At 38.1% G+C, this 19,160-nt stretch overlaps 2 protein-coding genes across 8 annotated transcripts in view; one reads left to right on the top strand and one right to left on the bottom strand.

Moving 5' to 3' along the window:
* PDE7B (phosphodiesterase 7B) overlaps positions 1–19,160 on the bottom strand; it is a 312,328-nt gene that overhangs the window by 18,414 nt on the left and 274,754 nt on the right. For all 5 annotated transcript variants that reach the window (XM_036994627.2, XM_017650215.3, XM_017650206.3 and 2 more), the window contains 4 exons: positions 17,155–17,218; positions 15,156–15,251; positions 13,079–13,179; positions 11,514–11,645 (listed from right to left, as the gene is read on the bottom strand). In XM_036994627.2, the coding sequence (XP_036850522.1) occupies positions 11,514–11,645; positions 13,079–13,179; positions 15,156–15,251; positions 17,155–17,218 (393 nt within the window). The remainder of the gene's footprint in view (positions 1–11,513; positions 11,646–13,078; positions 13,180–15,155; positions 15,252–17,154; positions 17,219–19,160) is intronic.
* Positions 1–19,160, top strand: part of MTFR2 (mitochondrial fission regulator 2) — a 104,748-nt gene that overhangs the window by 68,112 nt on the left and 17,476 nt on the right. The gene's annotated exons all lie outside the window — the stretch shown is intronic.

Genomic DNA, 19,160 nt, shown 5'->3' with positions numbered 1-19,160 from the left:
TCCGTGAGAGAGGCTATACAGCTAGTGAGTAGCTGAGGAAGACTTTAAACCCACACCTGCCGGTTGTTAAGGCCAGAGCTCTGCGTACACTCTTTGCTGCCTCCCACATCCAAGCATTCAGATTTATAACCTGACGAGTGCCTGCAGCTATACTTAATTTTCCAAAAATCATTTGTAGTTGTTTTAAAACTTTATGGTTGATCATTTTAACTAGATGCTGGTTTCTAAACCCACATTGGAATCTTTGCATTTATCTCTAGATTTGATTTCACCGCAAAAAGTCCTTTAGTTTGAATGTTAGGCATTGAGTAGTTTACATTGTGCTGGGGGGAGAAATTGTGTTTCAGCCTCTCTTCGCCCTCGGGCCTGACAGTCTCTGAGACCTGTTGGTTCTTCTCTCATCCCAGCCCTTCCTTTCCTTGAAATGACCCTACCTCAGGGCTCTATTATCTTTATTCTCCTTCCTTCAATCCATCCTCCCTACAGCTGCCAGACTGTGACTTGTTCAGTTACTAAGATTTTCTACCATCATCCCAATCATGGGTTGAAATATAAACTAATATTTTTTGAGCACCTACTAATATGCCAGGTGCTGTGGTGAGCACTAGGGATCCAAAGATTAGTAAACAAAATTGCTGCTCTGAAGGGAAGGAGCCCCCCTAGCTTCAGGGCACTCCAGCCGCCTGCGTTCCCCGACGATGCCCTGATCCAGACCCCGCAGTGGTTCTTTGTCAGGTAAATTAAGCCTGACTCCTTAGCTCGGCAGTGCAGTGCTCTCTGAAAGTTGTCCTAACCACCATTCTGTTCCACTATGTTTGAATAATAGAGTAAATTTACTGTCCTTTCCTACAAAGCTCTTGTAATCCAAATAAATACTACCATATTAATAAGACTATAACTTATTATGGACATAATTATGAAATTATTAACCTATGAGTGTCCTTTTTGCCAATTTCATACCCTCCAAGGTGGTTTATTTCCTCAAACACCTCTTTCTCTATGTTTACTTATCAAACTACCACCTGTCATTCCAAGTCCACTTGAGGTACTCCATTCACAAAGCCATTTGGAATCATTCCACTCAGAGATGAACCTGCTCTCCTTGGAGTCCTATAGGTCTTCTTTTGGCATTCCTCAAGTCTTGAATCCTTTTGGACTCAGTTCCATTGACGTATGTTAGAGTTAGTTCTGCATGTACTCGATTATGAGCTGCATGTAAGTAGGAAGCCTGCCTCATTCCTTTTGTATCCTCTCTGCTCTATGCCTTGGGCAGTGAAAGTGCTTTCTGTGAACTTGAAAAATAAGTTAATGAACAAATTACTTGATGTCACTCAACACACCTATTGGGCACTTGCTATATACCAGCCACTGTAACACATGCTTGGAAAACGTAAGTGGGCAAAACAGAAGAGAAACTAGTGGTAGCGGCAGTGATGGGGGGAGAGAATAATAAACAATACACATAATAAATAATTCTAGAGAAAACCTGTATAGCATCTCAGAAGATAGTAAACACATGGTTAAAGAAAAAGGAGATGACATGAGTGGGAATTTGAGGGTCTTGGCAGTGGGGCTTGTAAGACAGTTGGGGAAAAAGGTAAAATTCAAAGACTTGAGGGTAGGAGAGAGTTGGTGATGCTGTCATCTGGGGGAAGAAATTTCCAGAAGAAACTGCTGGAGTGAAGATCCTAAGCAGGGAGCAAGCAGCCATGAGGTCAGTGTGCAGTGTGAGAGGGAAAGTATTAGGATAAGAAGTTCGCCAGGCAAGGAGAGAACAGATCACGTATGGCCTTCAGACCATTATAAAAATTTTGTTTTTACTGTGAGGGAACTAAGAAAGTACAAAAGTTTGAGAGGAATGAAATAATATGACTTACAGTTAAATAAGACCACTTTGTCTGCTATGTTGAAAATAGAATTTGGTGGGGAAAGGCTAGAAGCAGGTATAGAAGGCTATTTGGGGGTGATAGCAATCATGCAGGCATGAGATAATAGAGGCTTAGAAGAGGGAGGTGGAGGTGGTACGGTGGTGATTTCTGGGTCTGCAAGGAAGACTACAATGATTCTGGCCGGAGTAAGTACAAGGATGGTGTGCCCACCACCTGTGATGGGAGCAGGGTTAGAGGAGTTCAGTGCTGGACATGTTGAGTTGGAAATATTCATTAGACACATGGACATAGAGTGGAGGTATCAGACAACAAATGTCAGATAGCTACAATAACAAAAGGAAAATAGAATAGTTGCACAAGTGCAGTAATTTATGGATTAGAGGGAGAATGTCACATCAAGGGGAAGATCATGCTGATTAATCATTTTGGTGGTCGTAGGTTTAAGATTAAGTATCAGGTGTGGCAGAGACTCCTGTGTGTTCAGCCCCTAAATCCATTTTCCTTTCCTTCTTACTCACAGAGTGTTAGTTTTTAGGTGGTCTCATGGCTGTCCAGAATAAAGACAGTATTTCCTAGTGTCCTTTACAAGCAGGTGGGATCATTTGGCTAAATTCTAATTCATTACATCTAAATAGAAATGTTGTGTGGAATATCCAGAGAGGTTGCTTAAAGGCAACTGACTCATCTGAAAGAGGCCTCTTCTGCTTTTTCCCATTCTTCCTTCACATTCTCTGGAATGCAGCAGGAATAGCCAGAGCTCCAGCAGCTATCTTGGGCAATGAGGGCAAGTGTCACATCTTAGTGGCAGTAGATTGTAGAGCTAGAAGGATCCTTGGTCCTTCATCCTTAATTTGTGACACCACTGTGCCTGCTCTGGACTGCCAACCTCCAAACTTCTTTTATGAAGGATAGAAATAAACTGTCCTTAAGTCACTAACACAGTTATTTAAAGTTAGTTTATTATCTACCATATCCTGAAAGAGTTAATGTAAAGGCCTTTTCAGTATTGTGATCTATAATAATGCTTGGTTTTGCATGAGAATAATAAAGAGTTTTAGAACTCCAAAAGAATGAGGAGAAATCACCTTAATAAAGTCAGAAACAAATATGTGCATGCACACACACACACACACACACACATATGACACTTATTTCTGAGATAAACCATTGTCATTTGCCAGGAAAGACCTGGTTCTCCAAGCAGCAACCTCTTCTAGCTGCCCAGCCCCAGCTCAAGGTTCTGTCCTAGTGTCTAAAACACCTTACATACTTTGTTCACGTATCAGTGATCTTCACGCTTTTGTTCATTTACTCTTGAAAAGAATTTTGAAAAACTATGCTCTCCCTACGCATTTTAGAATTGAAGCCTAAATCACAAAATTTCAATGGTAACACGAGATGTAGGTAATGTCCTGCATATTTGTGAATATTGGTATCTGAATATAAAATCATTACATCATTCTTTTATATAGTAAGCATATCTAAGGGTATCTAAATACCAATGGCATTTAATGTCTGCTGAAATAACACATGAATAATTAATTTTTTAAGGCAGAAATTTTACATTGACTCTTTTGCCTCTAGAACTTATATTTCCATTTTATTTCCTTATAGAATTTTATTTTAATGTAATATATTTTTATGTGTGAAATTCTGTAACTGTCACTCTATTATATTTCTCTGCAACAAAAATGAGTATATCAATTGAAATTTTAATTAAACAAATTTTCCTAGCATCAGGCTCTAAGTAGTACATATTTTCCAGCTTGAGTTTACAATGTAGTTGTTATTAGTAACTGAGAAAAATATATGTATATTACAAATTTATTTAAAAAATTATGGGTAAGTATAAAAATATATTGGCAATGCATCTATTTATGAGATGGCTGAGAAAATTATAATCCCTCAATTATAGGAGACTTCCTTTAATATTGTTCCTTTGTTTGGTATTTTTCACATTGGGACAATATGCAATACTAGTGCAATGGGGGCAATATGCAACAAACAAAATGAGGAAAAGATATGTCTTTCTTTTGTGAAATGGGAATGGGGAGATTGTGAACAGTAGTGGAAAAGTAGAACTGTCTGGACTGCTCTGCAAGCATGTTCTAGGCAGGTCAGTTAAGAGCCTGAAAATAGATTCTTCCATCCATCCATCCACCCACTATTCATTCCCACTGTCCCTTAGGAAAGTTTCTGTGGATGTCCACAAGCACACATGCCTAGTTTGAAAACTGCTGCTGTACATGATTGCCACTGAAAGTAGGGATCATACTGTATTCATTTTGTGCCCTAGTATGTCATTCAGGGCCACTTAAATAAGTATTTGTTGAATGGATATGGAGTAATTAATTTCTAAAACCCAAAATTTCAGTAGCTGCAAAAGTTTAAGTTAATTGTTGAAAGAAAAAGAGTTCTGTTAAATTTTTGGTCAATATTTGATAGAAGTCAGACTTGGGATCTTCTCTTATGATGTCCTTAGACTTAGGCAAGAGCCAAAGGAATGATTAAGTCATTATAGCATTGGGCTCTCTCTCACCACTCTTTCACAGACAATTGGTGTCAGGAAAATGACTCCAGAAATAACATCTATCAGATAGCATTTGTCAGTTCCAAGATAAACAAATAAGGTCATAAAGAATTTTTCAATAAGTGCTTATCATTCTTCATGACGTACTCTTGATGTAGGGTAGTAAGAATGTAATAACCAGCAGGAGTAGTTGCTAAGTGGACATGTACCTGGCATGCCTTGATGTGGTGATCTCCCTGGTCTGCATGTTGCTATCTCTGCTTGCCAGGTTTCTACTCTGGGCCTCGGTGTGTACTCACAGTTGCCAGTATTCCTGTGTCCAGTCTGTGCATTCATCCACCCATCCATCTACCCACTTACTCATCCAGCAAATGTCCCATCAAACAACCAATATTCAGTGAACACCAGGATTGTGCCAGATGCTGAGGATATTGCAGTGAATGAACTAGGTGCATTCACTGCACCTAGTTTTAGACTGTGGGGCATATGGACATCTAATCAGGCAATGGCAGTTTAGAGAGACAAACACAGGATGTGGGATGTGATAGAGGGCTGAGAAATCATCTAGGAGGGGCATAGAAGATGGACTTTTAAAGAAAGGAAGGTTTTCAGGAGGAAGATATGTCCAAACTGACATCAAAAGGATGAATGAGTTAGACAAGAGTTAGGGAGTACTGGCATCGCAGAGGGAATTTATTTTATTAAAACTGGCAGAAGGAAGAGCATGTGTGTGGAGACCTATAAGCAAGAGGGACACTTTATGTCTTGGTCCCTGTTTGTTTGTTTTTTATCATTATAAATAATCACTAATATACTACTATTTTATTAATTATTTTCTATAGAAAAATCCCTTCTATTAGAAAGCAGGAATTTTTGTTTTGTTTATCTTCTGTATTGCCAGCACCTGGCACATGTTAAGGACTCAGTGAATATTTATTGAATGACTAAAGGAATGAGTGATGTTTGGGAGTCTGAAAATAGTTCAGCCTGGATGATATCTGGAGGCCTAGCTGAATAATTAATGGTTGGAAAGAAGCTAGAAAGTGTAGCTGGGTCAGATCATGACAGGGTTTGTAAGCTGTGTTAAGATACTTGGACTTAATCCTGAGGGCGATGGGGTTTTAAACAGTCATCTGTGGGTCATATTTGAATTTCAGGGAACTCATCCTGGCTGCACAGTGGAGGGAGGCTTAGGAGTCGGACAAAGCTCAGTGCAGACAAGAAGATGATGGTGCCATGCACTTAGCGGGGAGGCTGGCTGAGCAGGCTGGCATAGACTGGTGTTTTGGAGGGGACAGCCAGATTCTGTGCCCTCACTCACAGGAAGGTGGCTCTGAATCACAGTGGCTTGGTGACCATTTCAGTAAAAGGCACATTGAAAAAAAGAATATCATTGACATGTTATGGAGATCTGAACACAGGAGGAAATGATAGCACTTTAATGTCCACTGAAATCCCAGCACTGTTTTGGAATTCCACATGCAGCAAATCTGTCCACCCTTAAGAAGCATCAGCCCAACAATTTCACATTATCCCAGTGACAATGTGTCACTAACTCTTCATATCTGTAGTTTTAAGAATAATCTCTATCTTAGAGTTGAAAGAGTAAATAAATATCCACCTTTGTGGCAACTAGGTGATTTTTTGGGGGTGAATTTTTCTTTTTATTTGGGGGAAAAAACCCTTAAAAATCTATGGTAAACCCTTTATTTCCCTTTTAGCTGTATTATCAAGTATTATCCACCCTAAGAACAAAACAATCCCTTTGCTCCTGAGCAACATCACATTTGGCATTTAATAAACCACCAACTCAAGTTTTCAAATTAAATCAAGAGTCTGTTTGTGAAAAAGGTTCTGGCAGAGCAGATTTGCAATCATATAAGGCAGCTTCAAACTGTTTTTCTGCCTGTTTACTAGAGACTTTCTTTGATTAAAATATTTAGAATGATGTTGATAAACTGAGTCTGGTATACAATAGGAATGAGAGCTAATTATACCTTTAAACCGAAGGATACAGGGAGAAAACAACCACAGGTACATAGTCTGTGTTTTCATTTTTTAATTGCTTACAAAATAGGGAAGCAAGACTCTGAGAGAAAATGAAGTCACTGAATTCTCCCCTAACAAGTTACATGGTCTCCTTGGTAACCACTGGAGCCCCAGCCTAGGTGGCCTCAGAGGGCCAGGCGCATCTCAAGTCCTAAACAAGACCTTGGCCCTTAAAGAAACTATAACACTGCTATGTTGACTGCCTGTTGGAAGGTAGCTTTTTCTTGTTTGATCTGCTTCTAAGACCCTACTGAACTCAAGGAGCCTGGAGATCAATTGCTGTCCATGGGGCAGACATGCATGCAGATCAGGAGAATGGACATGCCGCATGCTGACCGTCTCACTGTGAACAGTGAGACTTTATGGAACAGAAAATCAAATTGGAGCCTTCTTTTTACAATGTTCACATTTGCCCAAAGCACCTTTCATACTGCAGGAGTTGTGAGATTGTGTATAATCTTTGTGGTTGCTTGAGTAGAGGCCACAGGACCCTGTGGAAGGGACATTTCTTCTCTCTTTGTCAACTTCAAATTTATGGTTCAGAGTCAAGAATAAGAAGTGTCTAAAAATGCTGACCTCCTCTAAAAGCTTGTGATAAGTGACTAGGAAAAATGATGATAAACTTCTGCAAAACACTATAGAATGTAACAAATAAAATGTTTCAAGAAACTATTATTATTTTATTCATTAGAAAGTCACTACTTAATATGGAGTTGGACTCTTAATCAAAAGGAATTTTAAATTGAACCATAAGTGATTCCTTTTTGTAATTGTAATAACCAGTCTTGTATCTGATTTAATGTTTACTTTGCCCAACTGCTGAGCCCACGTGCGAGGGGGTTGGAGGCTGGAGAGACAGAAGATAAATTCTCAGTTCTGTCTCTCACATGTTCCTTTCCCTCTTGGTCCACCACAGACATCTGGACTGTTTCCAGTGTGACGAGGGAGGTGCCAGGTGGAAGCGCCTTTACGGCATCATATTGAACTTGGTTTGGCAGTTCAGCCAGTGAGTCCGGCCCAGATAGCAGACAATGGGCGAGAACCCTCTGACCTGGCCTTCACTCTGGCCGCCCTGGCTCTCTCTCTCAGAGCAGAAGCACAGGCTGGGCATTATGCAACGATCTTCTTTTTTATTAGAACTAAAAGAGGACAGCCAACAAAAGGAGGGAGAGGAAGCCCTCTCCCATTTTATCTCATTTATAGTAAGTCTGGATTGTAGCAAAGTCACGAACAGGGTGTTCTCAAAGCCACATAAAAAATCCTGGCACATCCTTTTTACTGCATTCCCATCAAACAAATAGTGTGTGTGCATAATTTTTGTAATTATATATAAATGTGTGTATATATGTGTGTGTGTGTGTGTATACAGTTGAGCCTTGGACAACATGGGTTTGAACTTTGTGGCTCCACTTAGACATGGGTTTTTTTCAATAAATATATTGGAAACCTTTTTGGAGATTTGTGACAACTCAAAAAAACATTTTTCTTTTCTCTAGCTTACTTAATTGTAAGTGTACAGTATATAATATATAAAATATGTGTTAATTGAGTATGTATGTTATCAGTAAGGTTTCTGGTCCACAGTAGGCTATTAGTAGCTATGTTTTAGGAGAGTCTAAAGTATATGTGGATTTTCAACTGTGTTGGGGAGTTAGTGAGCCTAACTCCTGCTTTGCGCAAGAGTCAACTGTATATATATTCAGTTTTTATATATATATATATATATAATGTATAATATCTATAGTGTATATATATATATATGTATTTTTTCACTCATTTACCATGGTCCTTAATATTTTCTGAATCTATAACTCATTTTAAAATATGAATATAAGTTATAGATAATCTCCCTAGAAAATTGTGCACAAATACAGCCTCTGAAAATTTGCCTGTAGTTTCCAAAAACTCATTCATGTCTCAACTAACAGACCCTTGGTCAGCTAAAAGGCTACATTTCCAAAGACTTGTAAATACCATGTGTTAAGAATAGTCTTAGTCCATTTATATGTTGTGTGACCTGTTTTTTTTTGAAACTGAAAACTGGAAGAGTAAAGCCATTCCTTGGGTACAGTGTGATGCAGAGTAGAGATTTTCTGACCCAGGTCATATTCTATAGCTAATCTACACTGTCTGCAAAAGAAAATACACACCTCATCATAATGTGCCCAAGAAACTGATCTGAGAGTGGGGCTGTTCATGGCAGGACTCTGCTCAGCTAAGAGCCGTAAGGATGGCCCATTTCCAGTTTTTCTGGAGTGGTAGGTTTTAATCCCCACAGTACATCAGTTGGTGCTGCCTCTAGTGCCCTCTTCTCAGCCCTGCTCTTCAAAACGGTGCACTTCCAAGGCCCATTTCACGCCATTCCTTCTCCATGATGGTTTCTCCCAACCCAGAAAGCATCTGCAGTCAGCTTCTGTCTTCCCATCATAGTCTGCCTGTAGCTATTGACTGTAGAACACTTGGCAAAGTCTTTCCCACTTTAAGCCACTCCATTAGTCTCCAATCCTCTTGTCTCCCTCGCTGCAGCTGTGTGTACACACTTTTGTGTACTGTGCTTAGGCACTTTGACTCTGGACACAAAAGACTTATTCCAACTTTGCCATTAATCAGCTATTAATTTTCAGAAAAAAACCTTGAATTTCCTAAGTATCAATTTTCCTCTTTCTGGAAACTAGGTATGATTATAGTACCCACCTAACTGGACTTCTGTGAAGATTAAATAGTACCATACATGAAAATCATTTAGCATAGCATTCAAATCATAATGAATGTGGAATAAAAGGTTAGTTATGTAATTTGTTGAACCAAATTTTACATGGACAGAATTGAAAGCTCATATTCTTTTCAGGTCCTCTTAACATTTTTTACTTTTAATGTGGAAAGTTCCAGTTTGGCTGATGAAAGTTCCATGTTTTATCCTAGCCAACTCTAGGATGTTGGAAGTATATGCTTCTATGCTATACTGGTTTGCCATCAACACTGTCCCTAAAACTTAAGCACATGATTTCTAGTCTCCAAAGGATCCTAAAACCAGGTGCACAGGGGACTGATAAAGATAATATCTTGAATGTGGTTTTTAAATCCTATAGCCCAACTTTGCCCTAGACATTATCAAAGGATCCTGAGGATCAGGCCAGATAGTCCAGATGGGTAAATTTACTGCTAGAAAAAATAATATCTTACTTTATTATAATAACATATTTAGATACAAAGCTCAGCATAGGTATTTGCTCTTTAGATTTTTTAAGGTTATATCTATATGTATGTCTTTAGCTAACTCTTCAGACCTTCTTCAAACTGGGATTAAGTTTGCTTGGATTTTGCACATTTTGAGTATCTGAGTTTGAACAAATGTTTGAGGGCAGACATTATATTTTACTCATCTTTGTACTCCTAGATCCTAGTATATCATCTGCCATATGCAATAAACAGGTGCAAATTCAAAATATACAAGAATCTACTTTGCATTGAAAAGGCTGCAGAGTTTGATTGTATTGGGATGGTTATTTTTAACAAAGAGATTCAAATAAAAAATCATTAAAAGTAATCTGCACTTCAAAAGTTTGAGTAAGGAATCAAAAAATGAGAACATTTTTAGAATGTGAACAAAATAGATTGGACTATATCTTTCTTTTGAGAATCCTGTTTCATTAATTAGCAGTAAGTACTTAATTCTTCATTTCTGATGAAATTCTACACTTTCTTGTTTTTATGTCTTTAACATCTGGCATATTTCTGACTTCATGTCTAATTGTGAATTCATTCTGTTTTATATATGCTACACATCAAAGTACAGTTTTATGACCCTCATTTTCATGTACAAATCAGTCAGCAATGGACACTCTCTCAAACTTCTTTGGTATGATTTATTTGATAATGAGAAATTAGAATTATGTAAGCATTCACATTATATGGGAATGGATCAAGCAGCCAATCTTACTGATTTATTTCCTTGTCTAATAAAAGACATTTGCAAAAGTCAGAACTGACAGGAATGGAAACCTATTTGGGGGCTTGCAGGCCAGTCATTCATTTTTACCCCTTGTCAAATGTCTGCTTTTATCAAGCAATAAATTTAGCATCTGAGATGATTTAGAAAGTTTAGTTTTTAGCTCATCTTCAAAAGGTTTTTTGGTTCTATGATCTGGTCCCCTTGACATGGCCATATCTGTCCCAGTTCTGGGTGCAGAAGTACATACCAGGTGGAACCATAAACCTTGGAATGCCAGTTCCTATCTATGCCAAAAGCTAATCAACTGGATGGAGAAAGGATTTTTTTATGTTCCAATTGTGCTTTATTGGAAATAAGTGCATTCTCAAGCTGCAACATCTTGTATAACAGCTATTTCATGGGGACCTGTCAGGAATTCTTTCAGCATTGATTTTTTTCAAAAGATTGATTAAATTGAGATCAGTGGCTCCCTATTATGAAATGATTTTGTGAATGACAACCACAGATCTCCAAAGAACTATGTTGAAAATTCTGGGAGTAATTCATTTATGATACAGTGTTTATTATCTAAAATAATATCACAGATAAAAATTCTCCAGGCCAACCAATCCATGCTGTTCAACTATCTTAGAGCCACAAAATATGCCTAATGTCTTTGGTAACATACCTCTGACTCAGAAGGCAATAAAGTTCAGAAATGGCTGTGGAGACATAAGTCTGAATTAGGATTGCATCTGAGAAGTCTCATTTATAGAGGTCCTACAAGGACTGGCTTCAACTGCTGTTTATATATGAGCTAGTTCCAGGGAGATGGATATTGTCAGATCTGAGAGCACAGGCTCACGGATTCTGTTTGACTTTAGACAATTTCAAATCTGCTTCAGAGAAAATTGAATTCCTTGGGTATCCTTGTAAATCAACTTAATCTTCCTTGGGGGATATCTTGGACCTATTTCAAACCCATGTTCTTTGGCTGTGGTCATCACTGTGGCTGATATGGAATAAAGGCTATCTCCAAGGGAAAGATTCAGGCTCTGGCACTGGGCCTATGTTGGCTGTACTGTGTCGGGCTCACAGTGTTAGGCCCCCTTACCTGGTACAGATTGGCGAGGTGGTGGTTAGTTTTGATCAAAAATGGCTGGTTCACCCCTGGGTGGTCAACATCGTGTGCTGCTGCAGCCAGCAGTCCAAGCATAATATCCAGAGGCGTGAGGAAGCTGGCGAGCTGTTAAAAACAAACAAAGAAACAAAAACTGGGAGGTAATTGGTGTGTTTTTACAAGTAGGTTAGTATTTGTTTTGGTTAAATCAAATCAAATGAATCATCACAGGATTGTTGTTCAAGTTTTTGTCCAGACCTTTACCCTCTGGAGCAACCAGAAAGGTGATAGTCACATGGAATCAGAGGAAAAAAGAAAGGACTGTGTGGAAAGTAATTAAGCTAGTCAATATAGATCATTCAGGTTCTCTTTTTCTACTGTCACTGTTTCCTTGTGCTGGAGCAGTGTTGCCTGTTGGCAGTACTGCTCCCTGGTGGGTAGGGGGAATGCAGAGCCTGAAATCAGCTTTGTTTCTGGAGAAAGCTGTAAATGAAGGAAAAAATTGAAGACAAAGTGATGGACATATTTAAAAAAACCATTTGTGTATTTCAATCATTTACTATATTACTGCCACTTCTTTGAATATGAGATCAAGTGTGGGCTGAACTGCAAAATTTGCATGCTTCTTCAATGTGTAATAAATAGGATTACATGAGAATCTCATTTTTTTGGTTAGCTAGTGAAACAAGTAGGACAATGGGAATCCAGTACTAACTTTAAATATACAACTGTGTGATATATTACAACTCTCAGACTACTTAGAGATTAAAAAACACAATCTTTAATGTCTCTGGGATGTTTTATAGGGATGAGGCATCTACCAGTTTTTTCTTGGGAATGCCTGTCCTGCATCTGTATATTTAATGGTTGATGCTAAAATGGATTGAACTAAACAGAGTTTTGGACTGTGATACTGTTTTTCCAAAACCTTAAGAAAAACTCATCCTGTATATTATACCAACTAAGTTTTATATGGGTAAGAAATGCTCAGCTTTCAAGCAACGAGTTTTATTGTTTATGTTTTTAATTTTTGGATTGGTTTATTGCATCAGAACATGCTTGTTAAGAAGTCTTTGATATTCACAAGATTTCTTGGGCCTGAATCAGGATGCCCAGTTGGCACAGTAGGAAATGGAGCTTGAGTCTTGAAGAGTTTTGATTCTATTGGTGGATCAAAAACCATCAAGGTGGGAGAGACTTTTCTCAGAAAAGTTCAGTGCTGGTACCATTTATGGCAAAGTTCCAAGGCAAAACAGCTAGTTCTCAGAACTGATAAGGATACCTGAAACAGAGATTGTCATAGAGAGGGTTGTTTTTGTCCTAATGCAGCCTTGAAAAATATACACAGTATGAAAGGAAACCTCAGAAAATTTACATCTCCTTTCATGAGTATTATTTGATGCTCTGAGCTGATACTGGAACTTTAATGTAAGCAATTTGTATTCATATTGTGCATGACCGATAACACAGTTGTTCTGATATGCTGGTGATTTGGGATCTACCAGGTAGCTGACCTGGTGCTTTCAGATGGCTCTGGGGTCAGCTGGGTTCCGCCTTACCTTTGGCTCCTTCAGGTAGCAGTGCATGGCCTGGGTGACATCAGCTGCGTGAACAGCATTGTGATACGGGTTTTGACTATGGTAATCTTCTTGTACCATGACTAGGAGGCAAACAGATAACTCAATCAGCTAAAATCAAAACAGGAAGGGCACACTAGCTCAGACTTATTGAAGGTTTCTTTTGCTTAAAAATATCGGTGTCTCCAAAATGTGGAGCCTGGGGAGCCTTCACATAAGAACATGGTATGCAAGCTTGGCAATCCTCCTGGGCTGTTTTCAGTGGAGAGGAGGGGGAGGGGAGACGGGAGAAAGGCTAAAAGGATTTAGGAGACCCATGGGATTCCCCGCCACCTTCATAAATCACCCATTTCTGGCATTCATGAAGGCTTTCATTCATAGGGAAAATAAAAATGTAGGAAAAGGACAACTTTATTTCATCCTATAGTTTTAATTATTTGTTTGCTGCTGACTATGACTAATATGCCATAAAAGAGGTTTCCTTTCAAAGAGCCCTAGAGGCATTAACCTCTTGTTAATCAAAGACTGGCTTATCACTCGAGGAGCAAAAACTGACCAAAGCAAATATGGGGCTTCTTCAGGCAAAAATTCAAAGTATGTGTTGATGTAACTGAGGACTCCTTGGTTTTATTGCAACCTTTTTTAGATTAAGTTATCGTTTTTCATGTCCTTCCAATCTAAGGACCAGAGTGCTCTTGGAACTGAGTAGAAACATAATTAAGGCAATTTTGGTTTGCTATTTATAGAAGCCACTAGTCTGCTTCAGCTAATACCCAAGGTGATGCTTAGGATACAGTATATTCAGTGTGTATAGAATGTCCAGATTTGCAGGCATGGCTGCATTTTCTCAGCCCTACTCTGAGTTTGGCCCTGGGTTCTGGTGTTCTTTATGTTGTTGAATCTTTGCATTCTTTACATGTAACCTGGGTGCATACACATATCCAAAGTATCTGTGTTCTTCCTCTTTAGACAAATCAAAATTATTTGTCCTCATTCATGGCCACTGCTTTGCTCACGCCTCTAAATTCAATTAGCTTGAGGTTATTTGCGTTTCTGGAACCAAGACATGTTGTGGCTGACTTCAAATATTTCTGTTGTGCCACATATACCTTTTACTCAGCAGGCTTATTTTACAATTATATTTAAGCTCTGTCTCGATCACTTATTATTTGTCTTGGGCAAGTTACTTAACCACAGGTTTCCTCAATTCCTCTCTCTATAATGGGGATAACAGCAGCTCCAATCTCACAGGGCTGCTAGGAGGATTAAATGTGTTAATACATGCAAGCCGTCCGAAGAGTTCCCCGAATACTAGGTATCACAGAAGCCCGATTGTTGTTGCTGTCATTGTCACAGTCATTTTACTCTTGCTGGCACCAGGTCAGCTTCCAAATTCAAAGCATAGCCTTGGGACAAGTAAAGAAGCCAGATACATACTAAGTGGCCCCAGGAAGTTATTTGATGATTAAAAATGTGCCCTGGATAATTTACTGCACATAAATAAGATGCATGGAAAGTCAACTAAGAACTGGAGCTGCTTCTTGAGAGAAAGTGATGGTGGTGTTGAGTGGAAAGGTGGTAGCCTTCCTTTCAAGGGATACTGTGGGCTTGGACTGAGGTTCTGTCAATTACAAGTGTTGACCTTGAGCAAGTTACAAAACCTCTTTGTTCGTCTCCTTACCTGTGGGCTCCATGGTGGCAATACCCAATTTACAGGGTTGTTGAAATAACCTTGTTCAAATCCACTAGGGTTGGTTGAAACGGCTGTTGAAACCTTACTGGAATTTTGTGGATATGTGAGCCAATCAGTAACTTCCTTGACAATTACATGCTTTTGACGGTTTTCTTAGCATAGCCTTTATCTTTTGTAAACATAACTAATCAAGTAAACATTTTTTCCATTGATTTAAGTGGGTAAGCCATTTTTAAAAAATAAAATGAGGTAATTTAAAATTAAGTTGAGGTCTTTACTATGGTTCTTGCCACTTTATATTAAAGAATATTATGGACTGCTATTATTCATGGGAAAGGACATAGAAATATGGAAGAAAAGACTTACCTAAAAACCTATGTAAGGTCACCATATCTAATTTGAAATGGTGAATGAGTCCATGGGCGTTGAAGAGGTGGCACAGCAGTGTTACCAGGCTGTTCCCTGTAGGAAAAGTCATCTTTTTAAACTCATTTCATCACCACTAAAACATAAGATTGATAATAGCATCCAAAGTTTCTATAATGAAAGGTTTTTAGTAGGATCATTTCTTTTCCCCTTTAGATTTGAAATTATTCATGTATTAAGGTCATTGTTACTATGATCTGGTCCTAGGTTTTCTCTTATTGTACAAGTAAAATGAGCTCAGACCTTCTCCCAATACCACAAGCAATGGAAACATTAAGAGTTAGAAGGCATCTGCTTATTGTACTATCAGGACCCCCCACCCCCATCCACAGGGGTATTTTTAAAGGCACAGTTTAATGATTACTTAAAATGTGTCTCAAGTTGCTTCCAATCGACTCTTATAAGTACAGGGCTATCTAAGTCACCACATTGCTGAATAGTCACAGCCTATACTTCCTATGTAAAAGTCATTTGAGATGAGGTTTGACCATGAAGTATTTTATAAGTCAAGTCAGCAGAGATGCAAATTCAAAGCTACAATAACTTGTAAGCATTCAATAAGTATTGTTTATTAAAGAATAATTTTGAATTTAAGAAGAATTATAGAGTTTATGAAAGACTTTGAAATGGACCAAGATGACTGGATGTCTTTAAATGGAAAACCAGGTGTTCCTAAGCACACTCTTCCAAGGTACCTGATTCTATGGGTTTCTGCAGCTTTCATTGTTTTAAGCTATTTCATAACTTACAAAGTTGGCAATAACTGATAATATTACAAGTGTTTCTTGTCCATATATATGCAAACAAGGTTACTCAGGTGGAAATACAATTGATTTCTTCCTTCCAGTTTTATAGTTATTTATAAATTCATTTAAGCATTTCTTATTGCTTATATATATGTGGTTATTTGAATTCTCCTTTGAACTAGCTGTAGCATCTTACTGGATCTCTAAATAATTGAGATAAATAAAATCTTTGGTATGTGTTCATTTAATGTTTCTATGAGATTATACTCTCTTTTGAACAAATACCATTGAACAAGTTCTTTTGTTCACAGTGAATTTCATTTGCGGGTACCCATTTCTCAGTTGATTTGAGGAAAGTGAAATACAAGGTTATGGGATCCATACACATCTGGTCTAGTGAGCTTTCCACAGTGAAAAGCTTGGTTTCATGGTCTTAGGCTGTTATCTCTTAATTGTACATTCTTTTGTCAAGTAACCGAATGATGAGAAAACCATCTCTAATGACTTAAAGCTCAAGCCTGGTCGATGGTAGGACATAGGAAGATCAGCTTTAAATGTGATGTCTTTTATTGGCTCCCTAAGTTTGTCAGCATTTGTTTAAGGAGAAGATGAAAATATAATAGGATTTTATTATTTTCTTAGGAAAAGGCTTTATAGGCATAAAGATTTAAAAAGTGAAATCAATTGGGAGTATCTACTTTTCCCTTTAGTTGCATCCTAATTTTTACATTTTATCATCAGTAATTGTTTTCTTCTGACGATGCCAAACATATCTGGATAATACCTGTAATGGGGCATGTCCAGCTCACTTAATAAAAGTACACAAATACCTGCCCTGTAAGATTCAGGGTTGACCAGGTGGGCTTTTGTGTTTCTAGTTTTTAACAGTGAATTTTCTCTTTTTAGATATGGCCAAAGTATTCTGTAAGGAAAGAATCTAATCTGCTTTTCCTAAACTCCTTTGGTATCATCAAAGCCAGAAGGAAACTGTCTTACGACTTAAGGCCCGATTCAGCCCTAATTCTTCATCTGAATTAATTTTCTCTTGCCCTGATCTTTCTTGAGTGGCTGTAGACTTACAAAAGTGGGGAAAGAAGTTACAAACAATAGCAATGTTTAATAAATTTTGTTTTCACAAAATTAGTCCCACTTTATGATGTATGTTTTAGTGAATATTCTTTAGGGAGACTTACCATTTGTCAAGCGATCAAACAAGAAAATGTCAAAATCCCACATTCCCACTTTGGAGAGCATATGCTGAAGAGGCAAACAAAAGACAGCACACAAATGAATCAAATCAGAGACTTGAACGTTTACTTTGAAATCCAGTGAATTAAAAAATTAAGAAGTTGAAAATAGTGATATACTACTATCTGTGTACAACTGGTTTGTCGTAAGACAAATCTTACCCTATTCGCTAGTAACAACAGTGTTAAAAGGTCAGGTTCTGGAATCAGACTGCTTGGTTCAATGTCAGCCGCATCTCTTCTTGGCTATGGAAACTTGCGGAAAGTTCTTTAACCTCTCGGTACGTCAGTTTCCTCTTTGAAAAATGTGACTGATAGTATTATCTACCTCAGAGGACTGTTAGGATTAAATAAGGTAATAAATATATGGAGAGTGCTGAGAACAATGTTTGTATGTAGTAAGACACATATTAGATATCTGTTAAAAGTATAGTTAAGTGAAGTCTCTACATAAGAATCTACTATACATTAAAGGGAGAAGGTTTATAAATTTTTAAAAAATGGAGTCAAAATGATTGCTGAGCATATTACCCTGCTCAGTGTGGACTAAATGTGAAATCAGCCAGTATATCAGATAGGAAACTGAAAAGTGGGCAGTTGAAAATATTGAGTAATTTAAAGACCTACTGTTCAATGTAGGCTTATAACCCTATTTTTCCTTTTAAAAATACCCCATGCTTAGATTAGATGGTGAAAACTCTCAGATGCAAAGCTGCAGTGGCTGATTCTGTCCTCACTATGGCTTCTGCAACGGGGCTGCCCTCATCTGCCCCTGAACGGTTTCTCCGTGTCTTATGATGAAATCCAAAGGCCTTGTGATGACACACAAAGACCTCAGCAGCATCAGGAAAACACTAAGCTTTACCTAGTGTTGTGCAAATAGGCTTTGTACATGTATAGAAATGGAAACAGCTAGCATGTGCTAGGCATGAATTTGTTAGGCATGTAAACCCAAGTCATAAATACTGAAGGAAGAGCCAGAATTTGATCTCTGATCTCCTGATTTCTGACCTGCTGTTTTTTCTACATGTCAAGCGGTGGCCACATAGAGGGGAGGCATTACTGAGAGGACTGTCATTGCCGCTGAAGTACGAGGAGCTTAGTGTTGCTCTTGCTCACCAACCAACCAACCAACCAACCAACCAAATATTCACTCAATCTGAGGCCTTGGGTTGTTAGAAGGACTGTTTATTTTTTTTTTTCATTTTGTACACCGAATGTTGGGAATTGTTTCTTCTGACATTACTCACTGTTTCTTTCTTAATTGATACTATTAGCTTAGTAAACTATAAAATACTACCTTGGACTTCTGTTTAAATGGAGGCAGTTTATTCCTGAAATTTAAATTCCTTTGGCAGTGTGGGTCACAGATAACCTGTGAACTTTCTTTAGATTGTCACATGTCAATTTCTATCCTCAGTTTGATCCATGAATTACAAAAATTAGTTTGTAAAATTAGTAAAAATTATTTGAACGAATTAAACATTATAAACAGGACAATGTATCGCATTGATAGCCTAAAGTTGGAATTAAGTGTTGGCAATTATTGGGTTAATTTCAGTGTAGCTCTTACAATGATATAATTCAATGGTATGGGTAAAATTGCAATATTTCCAGAATGTCTCGCTTGGTCTTAGTTCATCTCCATATCAATAGGTGTTTCCAAGGGGTGGAGAGAAGTAGGTCATCTCCATATCAATAGGTAACTACAAGGGACAGTGAGGCATGTCTGGACCTGAGAGGTTGGGTGGAGTTACTTCTGCAGCTCTGTTGTGAGAGACACAGGAGAGCAGAAGTGAACAACTGCTTGTATGAAATAAATGGGTTTCTCCCATTTTATTTCTCCCTTTGGCTGATTTCGGGTTCAAAGGTATTTTGCCCTGGAATTTTCCCCCCAGAGTTACAAATGAGATAAAAAGTTTAGTTGTTTTCTGGTAATTGATCAGTCTAAA

This window comes from Manis javanica, chromosome 13 (genome assembly GCF_040802235.1).
Source record: "Manis javanica isolate MJ-LG chromosome 13, MJ_LKY, whole genome shotgun sequence".
NCBI lineage: Eukaryota > Metazoa > Chordata > Mammalia > Pholidota > Manidae > Manis > Manis javanica.
This window is presented reverse-complemented; position numbering and strand designations above follow the sequence as displayed.